A 20,152-nucleotide genomic window follows, 5' to 3' on the forward strand; every position below is an offset into this window, starting at 1 on the left:
AAACGTATGGCTTTTTCTGATAAATAAAATCCCTGGCTGTAAGATGAGAACTTCCAATAGGATTTACACAGTTCTCAGATATACTTTGACACTGTTTGACTGAATGTTTGTTGTAGGTGTGCTTCTCAACATACCTGTCATATCAATGCTACTGTATGCACCAGTTTAATTTTAATTACACTCTTTTATGGTGCCATAATTATAGCTATTAACCTTGCTGTCAATTGTTAGTTACAAAAATTAACTTGTGGAAGTTGATTATTTTGTAATCAAAATAATTGTGCAATTGTATTTAATAAGCGGTGTATTTAAACAGTTTTAATAGTTACTTTAATTAGCCAGATTAATTCGTTACCTTTATAAAATGTTAGCGGATTGTCTTTTTATTTTGCTCATTCCTGTAATGTTGCATATCAGATCACAGTGAAATTCTTGAGGGAAACCTGTTTCAGTATTCAAGAGATTTGACTGGGATGGCGGTTCACCTTCCAGCAGAACAATGACCCTAAGCATACTGCTAAAGCAACACTCGAGTGGTTTAAGGGGAAACATTTAAATATCTTGGAATGGCCTAGTCAAAGCACAGACCTCAATCCAATTGAGAATCTGTGGTATGACTTAATGATTGCTGTACACCAGCGGAACCCATCCAACTTGAAGGAGCTGGAGCAGTTTTGCCTTGAAGAACTTTCAAAAATCCCAGTGGCTAGATGTGCCAAGCTTATAGAGACATACCCCAAGAGACTTGCAGCTGTAATTGCTCCAAAAGGTGGCTCTAAAAAGTATTGACTTTGGGGGGGTGAATAGTTATGCACGGTCAAGTTTTCAGTTTTTTTGTCTTATTTCTTGTTTCATGTTGTGTAAATCAAATCATACCAACCCCCCAAAAATCCATTTTAATTCCAGATTGTAAGGCAACAAAATAGGAAAAATTCCATGGGGATGAATACTTTTGCAACCCACTGTATGAGACCTATTTATTTTTGACTTCGACTATCTTCAACTTCAGCTGCACTCAAGACCAGCCATATCCATAAAGTCAAGACTTTAAAGCTCGTCCTGAAAACTTGTCATTTTGTCATTTCTAAAAGGATTCTGCTGTACTCATATTGAACCACTTTAAAAAAAAAATGACATTCATGTTGAAAACAGGCCCCGGCTTTTAAAACAACAGAGCATTTTGCTCATCGGATTGTCATAAAAGGATAGTTAAAGCTTTCAGACAAAATACTAAAAAATGTCACCCAGTTCTTCCTCCATTCACGAGATGAATCACCTGAAAGGCTTTCAATTGTCTGTTTGAGCACAGACCTAGACCAACCACTTACATAAAGACACATATTGACTCACTAATTGAAATGGTGATTACTGTACTTTGAACAAACAATGACCAATCTGAGAAAGGAGGTAGAATTTTTAACCATCCAGCATCCATTCTAATTAAATTCCCTTTCCTTGTAAATTCCATTTAATTCAATTCAAATTCAAGGTCAGTCTTTGAATTCAGAGGTGCAGCAATTAAATCCCTCTCAATTCCAATATTAGGTACATTCCCAAAAAGTAATACTCAATTCAATATTTCCCCCCAAAATTTCACAAATTCCAATTTGAATGCAATTCATTCAGGCTTTCAGGCTGATCATGTCAATGTTCAGGCAGCTTACTGTAACATTAGAAATATAAGTTAAATGATTTCAAACAAATCCTGCAGTCCATGTTTGATACTAAGTGCATTAATTATATTAATTGGGAAGTGTACGAATATTTAATTCCAAAGATGAAAGTTTTTACAATTTAAATTCCAATTCAAACAGTTCAAACAGTCTAATTCCAATTCCATAACTTGAAGATTGTTGATATTCAAATTAAATTCAATGTAAATTCTCCACCTCATGAGTGAATTCTAGAATTGAATTGGAACTTCAAATTCATTTGGAATTGACCCCAACCCTGCTATCCATTGTAGTTGGAAATATAAAGATGTTTCAGTGCCAATTACCATTGTTGTTAGATGTACAGTTGAAGTTGGAAGTTTACATATACCTTAGCCAAATACATTTAAACTCAGTTTTTTCACAATTCCTGACATTTATTCCTACTAAAAATCCCCAGTCTTAGGTCAGTTAGGATCACCAGTTTATTTGAAGAATATTTAATGTCATAATAATAGATGAGAGAATGATTTATTTCAGCTTGTATTTCTTTCATCACATTCCTAGTGGGTCAGAAGTTTACATACACTCAATTAGTATTTGGTAGCATTGCCTTTAAATTGTTTAACTTGGGGCAAACCTTTCAGGTAGCCTTCCACAAGCTTCCCACAATAAATTTGGCCCATTCCTCCTGACAGAGCTGGTGTAACTTAGTCAGGAGTGTAGGCCTCTGTTCGCACACGCTTTTTCAGATCTGCCCACAAATTGTCTATAGGATGAGGTCAGGGCTTTGTGATGGCCACTCCAATACCTTGACTTTGTTGTCCTTAAGCCATTTTGCCACAACTTTGGAAGTATGCTTGGGGTCATTGTCCATTTGGAAGATCCATTTGCAACCAAGCTTTAACTTCCTGACTGATGTCTTGAGATGTTGCTTCAATATATCCACATAATTTTCTTGCCTCATGATGCCATCTATTTTGTGAAGTGCACCAGTCCCTCCTGCAGCAAAGCACCCCCACAACATGATGCTGCCACCCCCGTGCTTCACGGTTGGGATGGTGTTCTTTGGCTTGCAAGCCTCCCCCTTTTCCTCCAAACATAATGATGGTCATTATGGCCAAACAGTTCTATTTTTGTTTCATCAGACCAGAGGACATTTCTCCAAAAAGTACGATCTTTGTCCCCATGTGCAGTTGCAAACAGTAGTCTGGCTTTTTTATGGTGGTTTTGGAGCAGTGGCTTCTTCCTTGCTGAGCGGCCTTTCAGGTTATGTCGATATAGGACTCGTTTTACTGTGGATATAGATACTTTTGTACCTGTTTCCACCAGCATCTTCACAAGGTCCTTTGCTGTTGTTCTGGGATTGATTTGCACTTTTCGCACCAAAGTACGTTCATCTCTAGGAGACAGAACGTGTTTCCTTCCTGAGCGTTATTACGGCTGTGTGGTCCCATGGTGTTTATACTTGCGTACTATTGTTTGTACAGATGAATGTGGTACCTTCAGGTGTTTAGAAATTGCTCCCAAGGATGATCCAGACTTGTGGAGGTCTACAATTTATTTGCTTAGGTCTTGGCTGATTTCTTTTGATTTTCCCATAATGTCAAGCAAAGAGGCACTGAGTTTGAAGGTAGGCCTTGAAATACATCCACAGGTACACCTCCAATTGACTCAAATGATGTCAATTAGCCTAACAGAAGCTTCTAAAGCCATGACATCATTTTCTGGAATTTTCCAAGCTGTTTAAAGGCACAGTCAACTTAGTGTATGTAAACTTCTGACCCACTGGATTTGTGATACAGTGAAATAATCTGTCTGTAAACAATTGTTGGTAAAATGACTTGTGTCATGCACAAAGTAGATGTTCTAACCGACTTGCCAAAACTATAGTTTGTTAACAAGAAATTTGTGGAGTGGTTTAAAAACGAGTTTTAATGACTCCAACCTAAGTGTATGTAAACTTTCGACTTCAACTGTAGATATCAACTGTATGTTATTTGCACATGATCTGTGGTGAAAGTGTTTTCAGAGGCCTTTACAGTCATTATTCTTCCTCATATGTGCTCTACCTGTGTAGAATACAGATCATTTGAGGAGTTTATTATGTCATTGCCAACCCTACAGTAGCTCTATATTTATATTCTTTCTCATTAATGATAAGTTTGCCCCATTGACTTAGCAGTAGAGACCTTCCCTTCAAGGAGGCTATGGGTTTCAAAAATATTGTGATTGCTCAAGTACGTCCTCCACCTTGGAGCCAAATGAGGCTGTCTATGCCGTATAACATATAGCCTGTCATGTCGTACGGTCTGGAGAAGAGGGCTGATGTGATAAGAGGAGTGCACCACACCACTAATCAAGCATCTGGGAGAATCCCTCACATCAAAGCATCTCCAGTGTTTGAATGTGTGCCAGAGCCCAATGTAATCAACATAAGAAGGTAATGCTGGCTGTCATAATTACCAGCTTTCCAAATTTCTTTTGTAGTGGCGACCTTCAGCAATCAGGCCACTTTGGAAATCTTACCTGGTGTGTTTGCATTGTTGCATATAATTGATTGACATTTGTTTTCTGAGTTAAAACCGAAAAATCTGCGACATGAAAATGGCCTGGGTTTTAAACCCAAAAGAGAAATAGAAAAAGAGAAATAGAAAAATGACCTGTTTTTTTTTTGTATATAAACAACAACAAACTTGATATTTAAATGTTGACGTGGGTGGTTTTAAATGTGGAATGCCTGTCATTGGCCAAATGCACCGCCAACCCTTCCTGTCCCTTCAAAATAGAAGTTCATCCTTCTAACTTCATTCTATTAATCTACTATCTATTTGGTAATCTATTAATAGCTATTAATTAATATATTAATGTCAACATAAAGTGATATTTCTCCATTTCTATTTAGATTCAAGATTATAAGAGAGGGATTGATGGGTGGTGACATGGTGAGAGCTCCACCTTACCCTCTGATAGGCTTGGTGTAATTTTGTTCGTATTGCTTACACGTCTCCAATCCTCTCAGATCTCCACAAGTGTCTAGGGTGTTGGTTGTGTCGGACAGGGCCTGGGTATCATAGCTACTCACTCACTCACTCACTCACTCACTCACTCACTCACTCACTCACTCACTCACTCACTCACTCACTCACTCACTCACTCACTCACTCACTCAGAGCCCCAAAAATTACTACCTGTCAAATCCTTGCTTCCTCTGTCCTTATTTCTTATATAAGTCGCTTTGGATAAAAGTGTCTGCTAAATGGCTTACAGTGAGGGGAAAAAAGTATTTGATTCCCTGCTGATTTTGTACATTTGCCCACTGACAAAGAAATTATCAGTCTATAATTTTAATGGTAGGTTTATTTGAACAGTGAGAGACAGAATAACAACAACAAAAAAATTAAAAAAACACATGTCAAAAATGTTTGAAAATGATTTGCATTTTAATGAGGGAAATAAGTATTTGACCCCTCTGCAAAACATGACTTAGTGCTTGGTGGCAAAACCCTTGTTGGCAATCACAGAGGTCAGACGTTTCTTGTAGTTGGCCACCAGGTTTGCACACATCTCAGGAGGGATTTTGTCCCACTCCTCTTTGCAGATCTTCTCCAAGTCATTAAGGTTTCGAGGCTGACGTTTGGCAACTGACGTTTGGGATTAAGGTCTGGAGACTGGCTAGGCCACTCCAGGACCTTAATGTGCTTCTTCTTGAGCCACTCTTTTGTTGCCTTGGCCGTGTGTTTTGGGTCATTGTCATGCTGGAATACCCATCCGCAACCCATTTTCAATGCCCTGGCTGAGGGAAGGAGGTTCTCACCCAAGATTTGACGGTATATGGCCCCGTCCATCGTCCATTTGATGCGGTGAAGTTTTCCTGTCCCCTTAGCAGAAAAATACCCCCAAAGCATAATGTTTCCACCTCCATGTTTGATGGTGGGTATGGTGTTCTTGGGGTCGTAGGCAGCATTCCTCCTCCTCCAAACACGGCGAGATGAGTTGATGCCAAAGAGCTCCATTTTGGTCTCATCTGACCACAACACTTTCACCCAGTTGTCCTCTGAGTCATTCAGATGTTCATGGGCAAACTTCAGACGGGCATGTATATGTGCTTTCTTGAGCAGGGGGACCTTGCGGGCACTGCAGGATTTCAGTCTTTCACGGCGTAGTGTGTTACCAATTGTTTTCTTGGTGACTATGGTCCCAGCTGCCTTGAGATCATTGACAAGATCCTCCCGTGTAGTTCTGGGCTGATTCCTCACCGTTCTAATGATCATTGCAACTCCACGAGGTGAGATCTTGCATGGAGCCCCAAGCCGAGGGAGATTGACAGTTCTTTTGTGTTTCTTCCATTTGCGAATAAATACACCAACTGTTGTCCCCTTTTACCAAGCTACTTGGCGATGGACTTGTAGCCCATTCCAGCCTTGTGTAGGTCTACAATCTTGTCCCTGACATCCTTGAAGAGCTCTTTGGTCTTGGCCATGGTGGAGAGTTTGGAATCTGATTAATTGCTTCTGTGGACAGGTGTCTTTTATACAGATAACAAGCTGAGATTAAGAGCACTCCCTTTAAGAGTGTGCTCCTAATCTCAGCTCGTTACCTGTATAAAAGACACCTGGGAGCCAGAAATCTTTCTGATTGAGAGGGGGTCAAATACTTATTTCCATACTTAAAATGCAAATCAATTTATAACATTTTTGACAAGCGTTTTTCTGGATTATTTTGTTGTTATTCTGTCTCTCACTGTTCAAATAAACCTACCATTAAAATTATAGACCGATCATTTCTTTGTCAGTGGGCAAATGCACAAAATCAGCAGGGGATCAAATACTTTTTTCCCTCACTGTATATTATTATTTTATTTAATTCATTCCTCACCTTCCTCCCAAAACACATTGGGGTAGAGGATTGAAGGTTCCTCACCTCGGGCCTCCTCCTCCAATGTACTTTGAAAGAGAGGCGAGGAAACAAGGACAGAGGACGCAAGGATTTGACAGCAAGTGGGTGGGTGGGTAAAATGCAATATAACCGTAATGAAAGCATGGTGATACAAAAGTCTGACTGCCTTTCTTTTTAAAGATGTGTGTGTGTGTGTGTGTGTGTGTGTGTGTGTGTGTGTGTGTGTGTCACTCCTAATTATCATCTCTGCCATTTGAAAGCTTTAAATACCAACAGGGTTCAAATAGACTCCAGGGTTAATTTCTGCTCATTACTGCCATCTAGTGGAATTAAAGATGCTGCTACATACGATTCAATTTATTAAATAGTCCTTTTTCTGAAGTGTTGAGTACCCCCTGGACCGTTGTTTATATCCATGAAAGCACATCTCTGATTGTCAATACTGATTAGTTTTAGGTCTACATGATATACAGTGTCATATATAGTTTCATTATATTCCCTATAATAAAATGTTATACACATTTTGGAATAAATAATATGAGCTGGTGCACACCCAGAAAAAATATTTTGTGTGGAGGTGCTGACTAATAGTGAATAAACTATCAAAATAAAGAGAGTTTGGACACAACAATTCAATATAAAGTGAAATAATCTCCACAATAATTGCATTAATGGGCCTTTTCCTAGAATGATGGCTCAATCAGAGTCCGGTCCTAAGTGCTGAAAAAGCGTCAGCATCTGCTGATTACATGAACAAGGGGAACCTGGTCAGTAATCCTAGACCAGCAATGCTACTCTGAAACACTTGGTGAATACAGACCTAGATCTTCCCTACATTTTAGGTGTGTGAGCAGGTACGTGAGCAGGTACGTGGCAGGCAGGAGAAGGGTACAGGAAGAGGAGTGCACTGCAGATGTATGTGTGGTGGCCTGGCCTGGCCTGTGTACATCATCTCTCTGTAGCCTCAAGCCTTTTGCTCTTAATCTGAATCTCTCAGCCTGCTTTTGCCTCTTCATTGTCACTCTGTTGAATGATGTAATTATCTGACTCCTCCATTCACCTCCTATTCTGAGCCCATGCCCTCAACTGATAGAATAGCAACCCCAGCAGAGCTACAGTACGCCGACTTTCTGAAATGACATTGTTAATATGAGCATCGTAGACTATGGTTAACAAGGGAGCTAGGATATATCAGTTATCTAACCATTTACAGTAACAGAAGTTCATTAATAACTTGATAAACATTGTCATTGTTGTGCTCTTATCTTAAATATAAATGGAGAAATATCATGATCTTGTAATTAAGAGACTAATTAATAGCTATTAATAGATTGCCTAATAGATAGTAGATACATAGAATGAGGTTAGGGTGAACTCCTATTTTGAAGGCATAGGAAGTGTTGCCTATGCATTTGGCCAATGACAAGCATTTCACCAGTGGAGGCTGCTGAGGGGAGGACAGCTCATAATAATGGCTGGAATGGAGGAAATGAATGGCATCAAACAAATCAAACGTGGTTTCCATGGACTCCATTCCAGCCATTATTATGAGCCATCCTCCCCTCAGCAGCCTCCACTGCATTCCACATTTAACCCCACCCACTTGTGAAAATCTAAATATGAAATCATTTTTTGTTGCTTTGTTTATATCCAGAAAACGAGAACATAAAATAAGCAATTTCTCATTATTTATTTTTAAAACTGTCTGTTTCCAAGTTGCCGATTGCTCTGTTTTAACTCAGAAAACAATTGGTCAAAAGTACATGGACCATTAACACATCATTCAAGTTTGTAGTATCTTGTTTATAATGTAAACCAAAACCTTCAATATGATTCAGCCACAGCTTCATGGTGTAAATCCCAGTGGGTGGTTACAGCCTGACAGGCTGGCTGGCATGCAACTGGGACGTCTCACTCCCAACTTCCCCAATGCTTGAGGGAAGAAGTCAAGACATGCTGATGAGATTTAATTTATTAATAGGCAGCTGTGGGCTACAAATGATTCTTGTTAACCCTTCATGCTTCACTTGATATATCCATCATACCAACTGTACTGTCTGATATCACTTTCACTTTCTCCTTTCAGGCCCTACAATAATACTTGACCTGATTTTTCCTTCTCTTTTTCTCCTCAGGAAGAAGAGTTGAGGAAAAGTGGAGAGGCCAAGTATGCCCATTTGAGTAACGATCTCCACGTTTTAATTGAAGCCTTCGCTCCTCCTGGAGAGGCCTATTCCCGCATGAGCTATGCCTTGGAGGAGATTAAGAAATTCCTAGTTCCAGTAAGTTCGTTTAAACCATTTCATTTACTCTAATTGTACATTGAGATGGGTCGGTGCACCTCTGCTCTCGTGGATTCCTCTACCGGGTCTTATTTGCACTTTCAGATGTAATTGAAAGTTGCTACAAGGTTAAGCAAGTGATTAAAACAGCTCCAGACAGACTGATTGAATGTTGGAAGGTCGACACTGACACATTTTGTTACAACCCCAACTGAAATCTCTCAAGAATGACAATGTAGTACTTTTTTCACATAACTTGCAATATATTCTGGATGGTTGCTATATTACATTTTCTATATTACAATGTAAATAAAGCTTTTGCTTTGCTCTGTACCCCCCCCCCCCCCCCCCCCCCCACTCCATCTAACTAATGAGTGAGTTAATGTATTCCACAATTAACAACAAGTGTGGTATAGAGCAACTTGCAAGGCTCTGCCGACTTTGAGCCTACAGCAGTTAGCTGTAATTAATGTGCATACTGTATAGGCATGCTGAGGCTGAGCTGTAAATATGAATAAAGCGTCTGCCAGTCCCTCAGGTAGAGAGGCTGGATGAGTCTCCTCATGGCATTCCTTGTGCCTCCCCCTTCCTGCCGTAGGTTTTACATCACAGAGTATATGCTTAGCTGGATATGTTTCAGCTTCGGCAGCTGCACTGATCAGGTCAAAGTACCCCCCCAGCCCAGTCAAGACTATATTTCAAATCTCCATTCTGTTCATAATGGCCACCCGACTAGAATTGCAAGTAGAAGGACACTTGTCTACCCCTGAACAATGTTCCCTCTAAGCTGCAATGCAGAATTAATATCAGCTCGGTCAGAGAAGCGCGAGATTGAACTTCATTCAACTTTCTAGAGTTTTCCCCATTAGTTAATACTATCAATGGTTCCCTTTACAGTGGGATTTGTGATCAAATCAACGCAATATTAGCCACTTTCAGTGCAACATACCGAAAAACAAAACGAACTATGCAAGACTTAGTATGCAAAACCATGCACAGATTTTGCTATAGGCAAAACGCATCAGAGTAGGATTCTATTGCGGTGACAGGTACGACTCAGGCCCATACGTCATAATCAATCAGAGTTGCAGTAGTCCTATATGTGGCCTGGATCTGTGCCATTCACTTTGAACTGATATCCAATTGCGATCCAATTACAATCTTGTCTCATTGCTGCAACTCCCCAACGGGCTCAGGAGAGGCGAAGGTCGAGTCATGCTCTGAAACATGACCCGCCAAAGCCGAGCACCTTAACACCCGGCCGCTTAATCCGGAAGCAAGCTGCATGTAGGAAACACTGTTCAACTGACAACCGCAGTCAGCCTGCGGGCACCCGGCCTGCCACAAGGAGTCAATAGAGCACGATGAGCCAAGTAAAGCCCCCCAGGTCTAGGGGAGGTCAAACCCTCCCCTAACCTGGACAACGCTGGGCCAATTGTGCACCGCCCTCTGGGAATCACGGTCACGGCCGGTTGCGACACAGCCTGGAATTGAACCCTGTAGTGACGCCACACAGTGCCTTAGACCGCTGCCCCACTCGGGAGGCCGTCAAAACGTGCATTTCTATACATCTTTGAAAAGCGGCTCAGGTGAAATCCTTTTTTTGTCTTAAAGGGACAGTGTTGTATTTTGAGACAGGCTTGATAAGCTAAGTATCCAATAGGCAGAGGGTAGCATAATTTGACTGATTCTCTGTAATAATGGTAAGGGAATAATTATACATTTTATTTTGTAAAGTTGTTTCTTGTATCAAACAACACAACAACATTTTCAGTCACCTGGATAAACAGGTTAATGTCAAGCCCTGCATGTCTTTTTCAGAAGTCTTACATTGAACACCACACATTGGCTGCTATTGTTGGCTGAACGATAGAACCGCTATTTCCATGTTCCATGTTATGGGATGCATTTTCTCCATTGTTTTTGATGGTAGGCCACTCTGGTTGGCCTACATTATGATCAAATAGCCACAGGGCCTAATTAACCACTGTTAAAACTAACTTAAAGCGGGTACAGCCTCAGTGTTAACAGTAAACGCGCACCGGAAGTTGCACAGAAGTTTCACAATGTTCAAGTTTGCTCTCAGCAGACCTGAAATTTGCTCAGTGACGAAAAGAAAATAGAGGTAACATTGCCCCTGAAGTGTTACAGCTTTGGCTAGGTTAGAATGAAAATATATTTTGGGGGATTTGTTTTTCCCCAGTCTTTTATCTCCTACATAGAGACTTGCAGTCATGCAAGGTTCCAGAGCCTGATGATTAACTCACCTAAATGCAACCTGGTTGGAAGAGGAGGATTTTCTTGTTCAAATGATGTATGGAGGAGGACCAAAGTAGCCAATCCAACGATTGGCATTTTCCTTGGCATGCCCACCCATCCTGTTATTCTCTGTATTCATCTGTCAGGTTAAAATCAATGGACTTCTTCCAAAACTTGCCTTGCAAGCAAACAAAATGTCATAGTAGTCAGAGAATGTGTCGTCTGGTCCGGAGGGTTTTCCCCAATAGGGACATGCGACATCTGTGAAAAGACCATTCACTGTGTGTTAGGACATGGGACTTGGACCACATACTGTCCCCTATTACCAGGAGAGTAGTGATTCACATACTGCCCCCTAGTACCAGGAGAGTAGTGATTCACATACTGCCCCCTAGTACCAGGAGAGTAGTGATTCACATACTGCCCCCTAGTACCAGGAGAGTAGTGATTCACATACTGCCCCCTAGTACCAGGAGAGTAGTGATTCACACACTGCCCCCTAGTACCAGGAGAGTAGTGATTCACACACTGCTCCCTAGTACCAGGACAGTAGTGATTCACATACTACCCCCTAGTACCAGGAGAGTAGTGATTCACACACTGCCCGCTAGTACCAGGAGAGTAGTGATTCACATACTGCCCCCTAGTACCAGGAGAGTAGTGATTCACACACTGCCCCCTAGTACCAGGAGAGTAGTGATTCACACACTGCCCCCTAGTACCAGGAGAGTAGTGATTCACACACTGCCCCCTAGTACCAGGAGAGTAGTGATTCATGCAGCACAATGTGTAGCATTAAAATATACTGAACAAAAATATAAACGCAACCATTTCAATTTTACTGAGTTACAGTACATATAAGGAAATCAGTCAATTCAAATAACTGCATTAGGCCCTAATCTAGGGGCGCAGCCATGGGTGGGCTTGGGAGGGCATAAGCCCACCCACTGGGGAGCCTGGCCCAGCCAATCAGAATTCGTTTTTTTTCTTCCCACAAACAGGCTTTATTACAGATGGAAATACTCCTCAGTTCAATCAGCTCTCCGGGTGGCTGGTCTCAGACGATCCCACAGGTGAATAAGCCAGTGTGGAGGTCCTGGACGTACTGCCAAATTATCTAAACGACGTTGGAGGAGGCTTAAGGTAGATAAATGGACATTCAATTCTCTGGCAACAGCTCTGGTGGACATTCCTGCAGTCAGCATGCCAATTGCACGCTCCCTCAAAACTTCAGACATCTGTGGCATTGTGTTGTGACAAAACTGCACATTTTAGTGTCCTTTAATTGTCCCCAACACAAGGTGCACCTGTGTAAAGATCACGCTGTTCAATCAGCTTCTTGATATGCCACACCTGTCAGGTGGATGGATTATCTTGGCAAAGGAGAAATGCTCACAAACAGGGATGTAAACACATTTGTGCACAAAATTAAAAATCTGCTTTATGTGTGTATGGAACATTTCTGGGATCTTTTATTTCAGCTCATGAAACATTGGACCAACACTTTACATGTTACGTTTATATTTTTGTTCAGTATAGCAGGTGTATCTGTATTGTCTCAGTCATCAACAGTATGGACCACAGAAGAGTTGTTAGGGAGGCGACTGGTAGTAGAGACGCTCTCGCTGGTTAACGCAGACCACAATGACAGGGTGCTGTACACCACTACCCACCAACCCCCAATGTAAGAATACTGAAATACTGTATTTCACTGCAATGTCTGAATCCCCTTCGTTTATACTAGAATATTACCTCCACTATTATCTAAAAGTGAAACAATGGATGAAAAATCTTCTGAATGTTTTTAAATGATATTGTTTATCAGGTATTTTGGTTGTCTTATTATAGTGGGGAATTGGGCCTCTTTTTTCTGCCAGTGTGTTTCATTATCTTCTCTGGAAATAGGCTTCCAACTGGAGCTTAATCACAGTGTTTCATTATCTTCTCTGGAAATAGGCTTCCAACTGGAGCTTAATCACAGTGTTTCATTATCTTCTCTGGAAATAGGCTTCCAACTGGAGCTTAATCACAGTGTTTCATTATCTTCTCTGGAAATAGGCTTCCAACTGGAGCTTAATCACAGTGTTTCATTATCTTCTCTGGAAATAGGCTTCCAACTGGAGCTTAATCACAGTGTTTCATTATCTTCTCTGGAAATAGGCTTCCAACTGGAGCTTAATCACAGTGTTTCATTATCTTCTCTGGAAATAGGCTTCCAACTGGAGCTTAATCACAGTGTTTCATTATCTTCTCTGGAAATAGGCTTCCAACTGGAGCTTAATCACAGTGTTTCATTATCTTCTCTGGAAATAGGCTTCCAACTGGAGCTTAATCACAGTGTTTCATTATCTTCTCTGGAAATAGGCTTCCAACTGGAGCTTAATCACAGTGTTTCATTATCTTCTCTGGAAATAGGCTTCCAACTGGAGCTTAATCACAGTGTTTTCTCCAAGTTGTTGCCTCCTGGTTCAGTTGAAAGCATTTTGCCACCAGTTTTCATTCAGAGGCTAATTAGCCTGACCACCCAACAGCCTCTATAGTGATCCCATCAGGCTAGCCATTACATCTATTCATCGCCAAATACATTTATTTTCTGAACCAATTTAACCCCATCAGGTGATGGCTATGGGCAAACTGGTGCAAATGCAATACAATTATTTCACTTGAAGCTATTCAAGACATTGCTTGCTGTTTTGCAGAGCAAAGCATTTAGGAACAATACTTAGAATTTACTTCATTCACTCGCTAGAATACCGCCATTTTGATTACGTCTGTTTGTACACAAGTCACTGTCAATCAGGTAATGCGGACATTTTACATGAAATGTATCACTGTTTAAAAGGAAAGGCATGAATGAGTGAATCTCATTGACATCGCAAACATGGTCTGTGGGACGATGTTAGCGTTTCCTTTTCAGTATCCATAAGTGACCGAAAAACAAGTTATCTACATTCTGTGTAGTCTCTCTGCTGTGTGCACTGTTGTACACCCACCTACTATATAGAATACCATACCACCACCATAGTGCTCCTTTCCATACCACCACCACAGGGCTCCTTTCCATACCACCACCACCACAGGGCTCCTTTCCATACCACCACCACCACAGGGCTCATTTCCATACCACCACCACCACAGGGCTCCTTTCCATACCACCACCACCACAGGGCTCATTTCCATACCACCACCACCACAGGGCTCATTTCCATACCACCACCACCACAGGGCTCATTTCCATACCACCACCACCACAGAGCTCCTTTCCATACCACCACCACCACAGGGCTTTCCATACCACCACCCCACAGAGTTCTGAAACCCAGATGCTGAGTGCCTAATAAAGTTGTTTTTACCCATCCAGCCCTTTTATATAATAATAACAACAATAATAATAATGATATATAGATCAGTGGCCCACTTGAGGGAGGAAGAACAGAAGCCAGACATGATGTAGCTAACCAAGGCCATGGACCTTGGATGACTAATGGGGTAGATACATTAACTTATAAGGCATTAGCTATATGTTTATGCCTCATTGAAAGTGTTACTAAATTTCCACTCCATTTTTCTCTATGATGTGTTTTGGAGGACAGTCTGGTGTTATCTTTTGAGACTGACTATGAATGCTGCAAAATTTTTTTTATTATAATATAGATATTTTTTTATTATGTCCTTGCATCTCCCCTCGTCTATGTTCTAACTGTCAGCATACTGAGACTTGTTCCTCTACACTACTCTGACTCGAACATCCTCTAAATTAATATTCAGTGTTAAACTAAATCATGCATTTCCTGTGCATATCAGGATAATTTTTTATTTAGGAGAGCTTTGCCGCAGTTGCGAGCATCTGTTGCGGTCCTAAGACAAATGTCCTCTTTTATTTAATGTGAGGCCTGTTGTATTCTGTTCCCACAGGACTACAATGATGAGATCAGACAGGAGCAGCTGAGGGAGCTCTCCTACTTGAACGGAGGATCAGAAGACACCAGCAGAGGGAGGACTGTACGTGGGCGGGGCTTACGACTGGCTTCCACCACAGACACACGGTACATATTTAGATTTCTACCATTTGCCAGGATGAACCATGTTGATTATGACCCGCTGGTTTGTTGGTCTCCATCCCAACTCATTAATGGTCATTGATTGTGTGTGTGTGTGTGTGTGTGTGTGTGGGGGGGGGGGGGGGGGGGGTGTGCATTTGTGTGGTTTTGTTTTGTATCCGTGTGAACTTTAACTGCGATCATAATCCAAATGTGATCTTGGCTTCATTGTGTTTAATACTCATACCCCGTTTGATGAATGGTTCGTCATTTGTTTCAAGCACATATAGTTAATTATTCATGATGTAACGTTTTCATAATTAATGTAATATTTCATATTTCAGATATGACGTACCTCATAATTCATATTTTATACATCTACCCCGACCATGTCTTCAGTGTGACAGTCGCTCAAGGATTTTGAGTGTACGGTGATGACTTGCACTATTCTACCTCAGCTGGTAATGAAGCTTAAACACAGCCCCTCTTCTCATATGATTCTGATTCTGCCCATTTAGAATCACCACCATGTCCCTCCCCTGATTCACTCCTTATGCCTCCTCGATAAGCCATTACTGTAAATCTCCATGAGAAATATGCACCGGTAATGTGCCTGTGATTCTCCTTGGAGTCTTTGTATTTTCCGATCATAAAGGACTGCTAGCTTTAGTGAAGGATCTGCAGTGCCAGAAGACTGTATCTTCTTCCTCCTCCGTCTTGCTAGTGTTAAAACGTCTGGATATTCTCCAGATGTAGACAGCTTTATGACCTTAAGTCCACCCTGAACTCCCTGTGGTGCTCCTCTGGCCCTTCTAGGCAGTAAAGAAGAAAGCACCTCAGCATCCGTCTCCCAACACCCTCATTTCAGTTCAGACACATCAGGGCCCATTTGCGAGTTGTGTGCACAGTCAAATAGCTGTTAGTGAACCCTAAACAATATAGCCTCCCTTGCTGGGATAAGCACAGGGAGTCAGAGGGTCATTTCTCTACCAGGACACAGGTTGGCATTCTGGAGGCAGAACTGACCAATTTCCGCCAGATGGGCCAGCTACAAAGTCAAGATTGGCTAAATCGTAAACAATTTTATCAAAACAAAAATTTGCTTTCTGGTCTTAATTTAAAGTTGGGGTTAGGCATTAGGGCTACCAGTGTGGCTAATATTAGGGTTGAGGTTAGGGTTAGGTTTAAAATAAGATTTTATAACTTTGTGGCTGTGCCAGCTATTGACTACACTGCAGAGCTGCCTCCAGTACATGAGTCATCCCAATAAATGCCAACCTGCTGCCAGGGCTGCTTCGGTATGTGAGACAGATGGACATGAGGATTCTCTACAAATACAGGTAGAACCGGTTCCCCAGATCATTGGAATAACAGTGCAGTGTCCGAATGAATGGCTTGTCTGGAAGAAAAGTGATATGATGACTGTTCTGCTTCAAACATCATTATGACTGTATCTATCCAAGCAGAAAATGTTATGCTTCTCTTCCACTTTACAACACTTAAGCTTGTGACCACCACCAGCTGAGGCAGTCGGTATAATATCTGCCCACATTAGAAACAAGTGTTGAAATCAGCTACCATTCCACTTTTGCACATAGTTGTTTGAAATCAAGAAAGCAGCATTTCATTTCCACATTGGATAACGAATATTTTTGAGATGCGATCAATACCATAGTGATGTGTTTTCATCTATGCTGTTCAACATACAGTACTCAGCGTATGCTACGATATAAATGTCCTTAACTCACAGGGATAATATCAATGTTCGAGATGGCCAGACTAAGTTATATCATGCTGTGATCCCATCTATGTTCTGTTTTTCAAACAGGGCACGGGGAGGTGCGGCCCCACCCCCTCCACCAGTCAGGGGGGCAGCTGTACCCAGGGGAACAGTGGGTAAGCGGAGTGTCCTGCCACAAGCCACATTAACGAGAGGAGTACCCGCTCCCAGGGCCAGGGGAGCACCAGGGAACCCCGGATACAGACCCCCACTGTTACCCATCACACACGAATCATACGACGACTACGTAAGTCTGACTCACTTTGCCCCACTTGTAATGTTTTATGTTAAGTAAGTACAGTGCCTTCAGAAAGTATTTATAGCCCTTGACTTTTTCCACATGTTGTTCATTTACAAAGTGAAATTAAAATGGATTTAATTTAAAATTGACAACAACAACAAACAAATATTCATGAAAAATAAAACACTACTATACCTTTATTAGATAAGTATTCAACCCCCTGTGTCAATACATATTCAAATCACCTTTGGCAATGACTACAGCTGTGTGCCTTTCTGGGTAAGTCTCTAAGAGCTTTCCACACCTGGATTGTGCAGCGTTGCCTGTTATTCTTTTCAAAATTCTTCAAGTTCTGACCATTGCTAGACAACCATTTTCAGGTCTTGCCATAGATTTTCAAGAAGATTTACATCAAAACTGTAACTCGGCCACTCAGGAACATTCAGTCTTCTTGGTAAGCAACTCCAGTGTAGATTTGGCCTTGTGATTTGGCCTGTAGTGCCTTTTTGCAAACAGAACGCATGTTTTGGAATATTTTTATTCTGTACAAGCTTCCTTCTTTTCACTCAATCATTTATGTTAGTATTGTGGAGTAATACAATGTTGTTGATCAATCCTCAGTTATCTCCTATCACAGCCATTAAACTCTGTGACTGTTTTAGAATCCCCATTGGCCTTATGGTGAAATCCCTGTGCCGTTTCCTTCATCTCCGGCAACTGAGTTAGGAAGGACCCATGTATCTTTGTAGTGACTGGGTGTGTTGATACACCATCCAAAGTGTAATTAATAACTTCACCATGCTCATAGGGATTTTCAATTTCATAAGTGCCCTTCTTTGCAAACAATTGGAAAACCTCCCTTGTCTTTGTGCTTGAATCTGTGCTTGAAATTCACTGCTCGACTGAGTTTATGGTTTTTCATGTTCGCTAACTGCAGATATTCATAGGCTATACATTACCTCATTTTCCTATTAGTTGACAGCTTAGCTGTCGTGTTAGGGTAGTAGATGCCTGCACAGTGGAGCTCATATGAGTTGGATATTTGTTTAAATAGCCAGCTAACAAGTTGCTTGTTTTGTCCTGTTTCTACCGATGCAATTTATTCAGAAACGATCCCAGTTTCGTAACTAATCAGCTAACATTGGCGAACTCTGTAGTTAGTCTATCAGGCAAAAACACAATAGTTGATTAGTGGATAGAGAGAGTGTGTGTTTGGAATGGGAGGCGTGTAACTGTATCACACAATTTATTATCGAAACCCCTTATTAGAAAGAGAGTATGTGTACAGTATGTTTGAGAAAAAGAAATAGAGAAAGGAAGAGAGAGACCGTGTGAGAGGAGATAGAGATTATGTTCCTGACTACAATTGTATCATATTTATTGCTCCTCTCCTCTCCATCTGTTACTCTGTTCCTCTAGGTCAGTGAAAGAGAGGAAGTGGTGTCCATCTGTTACTCTGTTCCTCTAGGTCAGTGAAAGAGAGGAAGTGGTGTCCATCTGTTACTCTGTTCCTCTAGGTCAGTGAAAGAGAGGGAAGTGGTGTCCATCTGTTACTCTGTTCCTCTAGGTCAGTGAAAGAGAGGAAGTGGTGTCCATCTGTTACTCTGTTCCTCTAGGTCAGTGAAAGAGAGGGAAGTGATGTCCATCTGTTACTCTGTTCCTCTAGGTCAGTGAAAGAGAGGGAAGTGGTGTCCATCTGTTCCTCTAGGTCAGTGAAAGAGAGGAAGTGGTGTCCATCTGTTCCTCTAGGTCAGTGAAAGAGAGGGAAGTGGTGTCCATCTGTTCCTCTAGGTCAGTGAAAGAGAGGAAGTGGTGTCCATCTGTTCCTCTAGGTCAGTGAAAGAGAGGGAAGTGATGTCCATCTGTTACTCTGTTCCTCTAGGTCAGTGAAAGAGAGGGAAGTGATGTCCATCTGTTACTCTGTTCCTCTAGGTCAGTGAAAGAGAGGGAAGTGGTGTCCATCTGTTCCTCTAGGTCAGTGAAAGAGAGGAAGTGGTGTCCATCTGTTCCTCTAGGTCAGTGAAAGAGAGGAAGTGGTGGCCATCTGTTCCTCTAGGTCAGTGAAAGAGAGGAAGTGGTGTCCATCTGTTCCTCTAGGTCAGTGAAAGAGAGGGAAGTGATGTCCATCTGTTCCTCTGTTCCTCTAGGTCAGTGAAAGAGAGGAAGTGGTGTCCATCTGTTCCTCTAGGTCAGTGAAAGAGAGGAAGTGGTGTCCATCTGTTCCTCTAGGTCAGTGAAAGAGAGGGAAGTGATGTCCATCTGTTACTCTGTTCCTCTAGGTCAGTGAAAGAGAGGAAAGTGGTGTCCATCTGTTCCTCTGTTCCTCTAGGTCAGTGAAAGAGAGGGAAGTTGTGTCCATCTGTTCCTCTAGGTCAGTGAAGGAGAGGGAAGTTGTGTCCATCTGTTCCTCTAGGTCAGTGAAAGAGAAGGAAGTCATGTCCATCTGTACTCTGTTCCTCTAGGTCAGTGAAAGAGAAGGAAGTGATGTGGAGAGTCAGGACTCAGCAGAAAAAGGCAGGGAGGAAGAGGAGTTAGAGATGATTGGAGGGATAGAGATGTTGTGTGAGGAGTGGAGTGAGAGGAGAGGGGAGAGAGAGAGGAAGAGGAGAGTGAAGAGGAGGTAGAGTAGAGGAGAGAGGATAAGGAGAGAAGAGTGGAGGGAGAGGATAAGGAGAGGAGAGTGGAGGTAGAGAGGAAGAGGAGAGTGAAGAGGAGAGTGGAGGTGAAGAGGTGGGAGAAAAGAGGGAGAGAGGGAGAGGAACATGAGGAGCAGGAAGAGGAGGACAGAGTGGAGGGAGAGGACGAAGAAGAGGTAGAGGAGGAAGAAGAGGGAGGGGAAGAAGGAGAGCACACCCAAGAGGAGAGCATACGTTTCCATGGCGAGTATCTGCCCTAAGTCCCATCATTCACCCTTGCAGCACACAAACTGGGCCTAAAGTGACACTGGCAGGGGTTTTAGAGTTGTTTTTAAAAGTGGTAGGAACTTATGTCTGTTCCAG

At 41.9% G+C, this 20,152-nt stretch overlaps 1 protein-coding gene across 1 annotated transcript in view; it reads left to right on the top strand.

Moving 5' to 3' along the window:
• The window catches only part of LOC106589783 (KH domain-containing, RNA-binding, signal transduction-associated protein 2), a 115,370-nt gene that overhangs the window by 76,477 nt on the left and 18,741 nt on the right, over nt 1-20,152 (top strand). Inside the window, exons 4-6 of the mRNA XM_014180115.3 lie at nt 8,687-8,833; nt 15,008-15,138; nt 16,961-17,159. Coding sequence (XP_014035590.2) covers nt 8,687-8,833; nt 15,008-15,138; nt 16,961-17,159 — 477 coding nt within the window. The remainder of the gene's footprint in view (nt 1-8,686; nt 8,834-15,007; nt 15,139-16,960; nt 17,160-20,152) is intronic.

Source organism: Salmo salar, chromosome 28 (assembly GCF_965601325.2).
Source record: "Salmo salar chromosome 28, fSalSal1, whole genome shotgun sequence".
In the NCBI taxonomy this organism is placed as follows: Eukaryota; Metazoa; Chordata; class Actinopteri; order Salmoniformes; family Salmonidae; genus Salmo; species Salmo salar.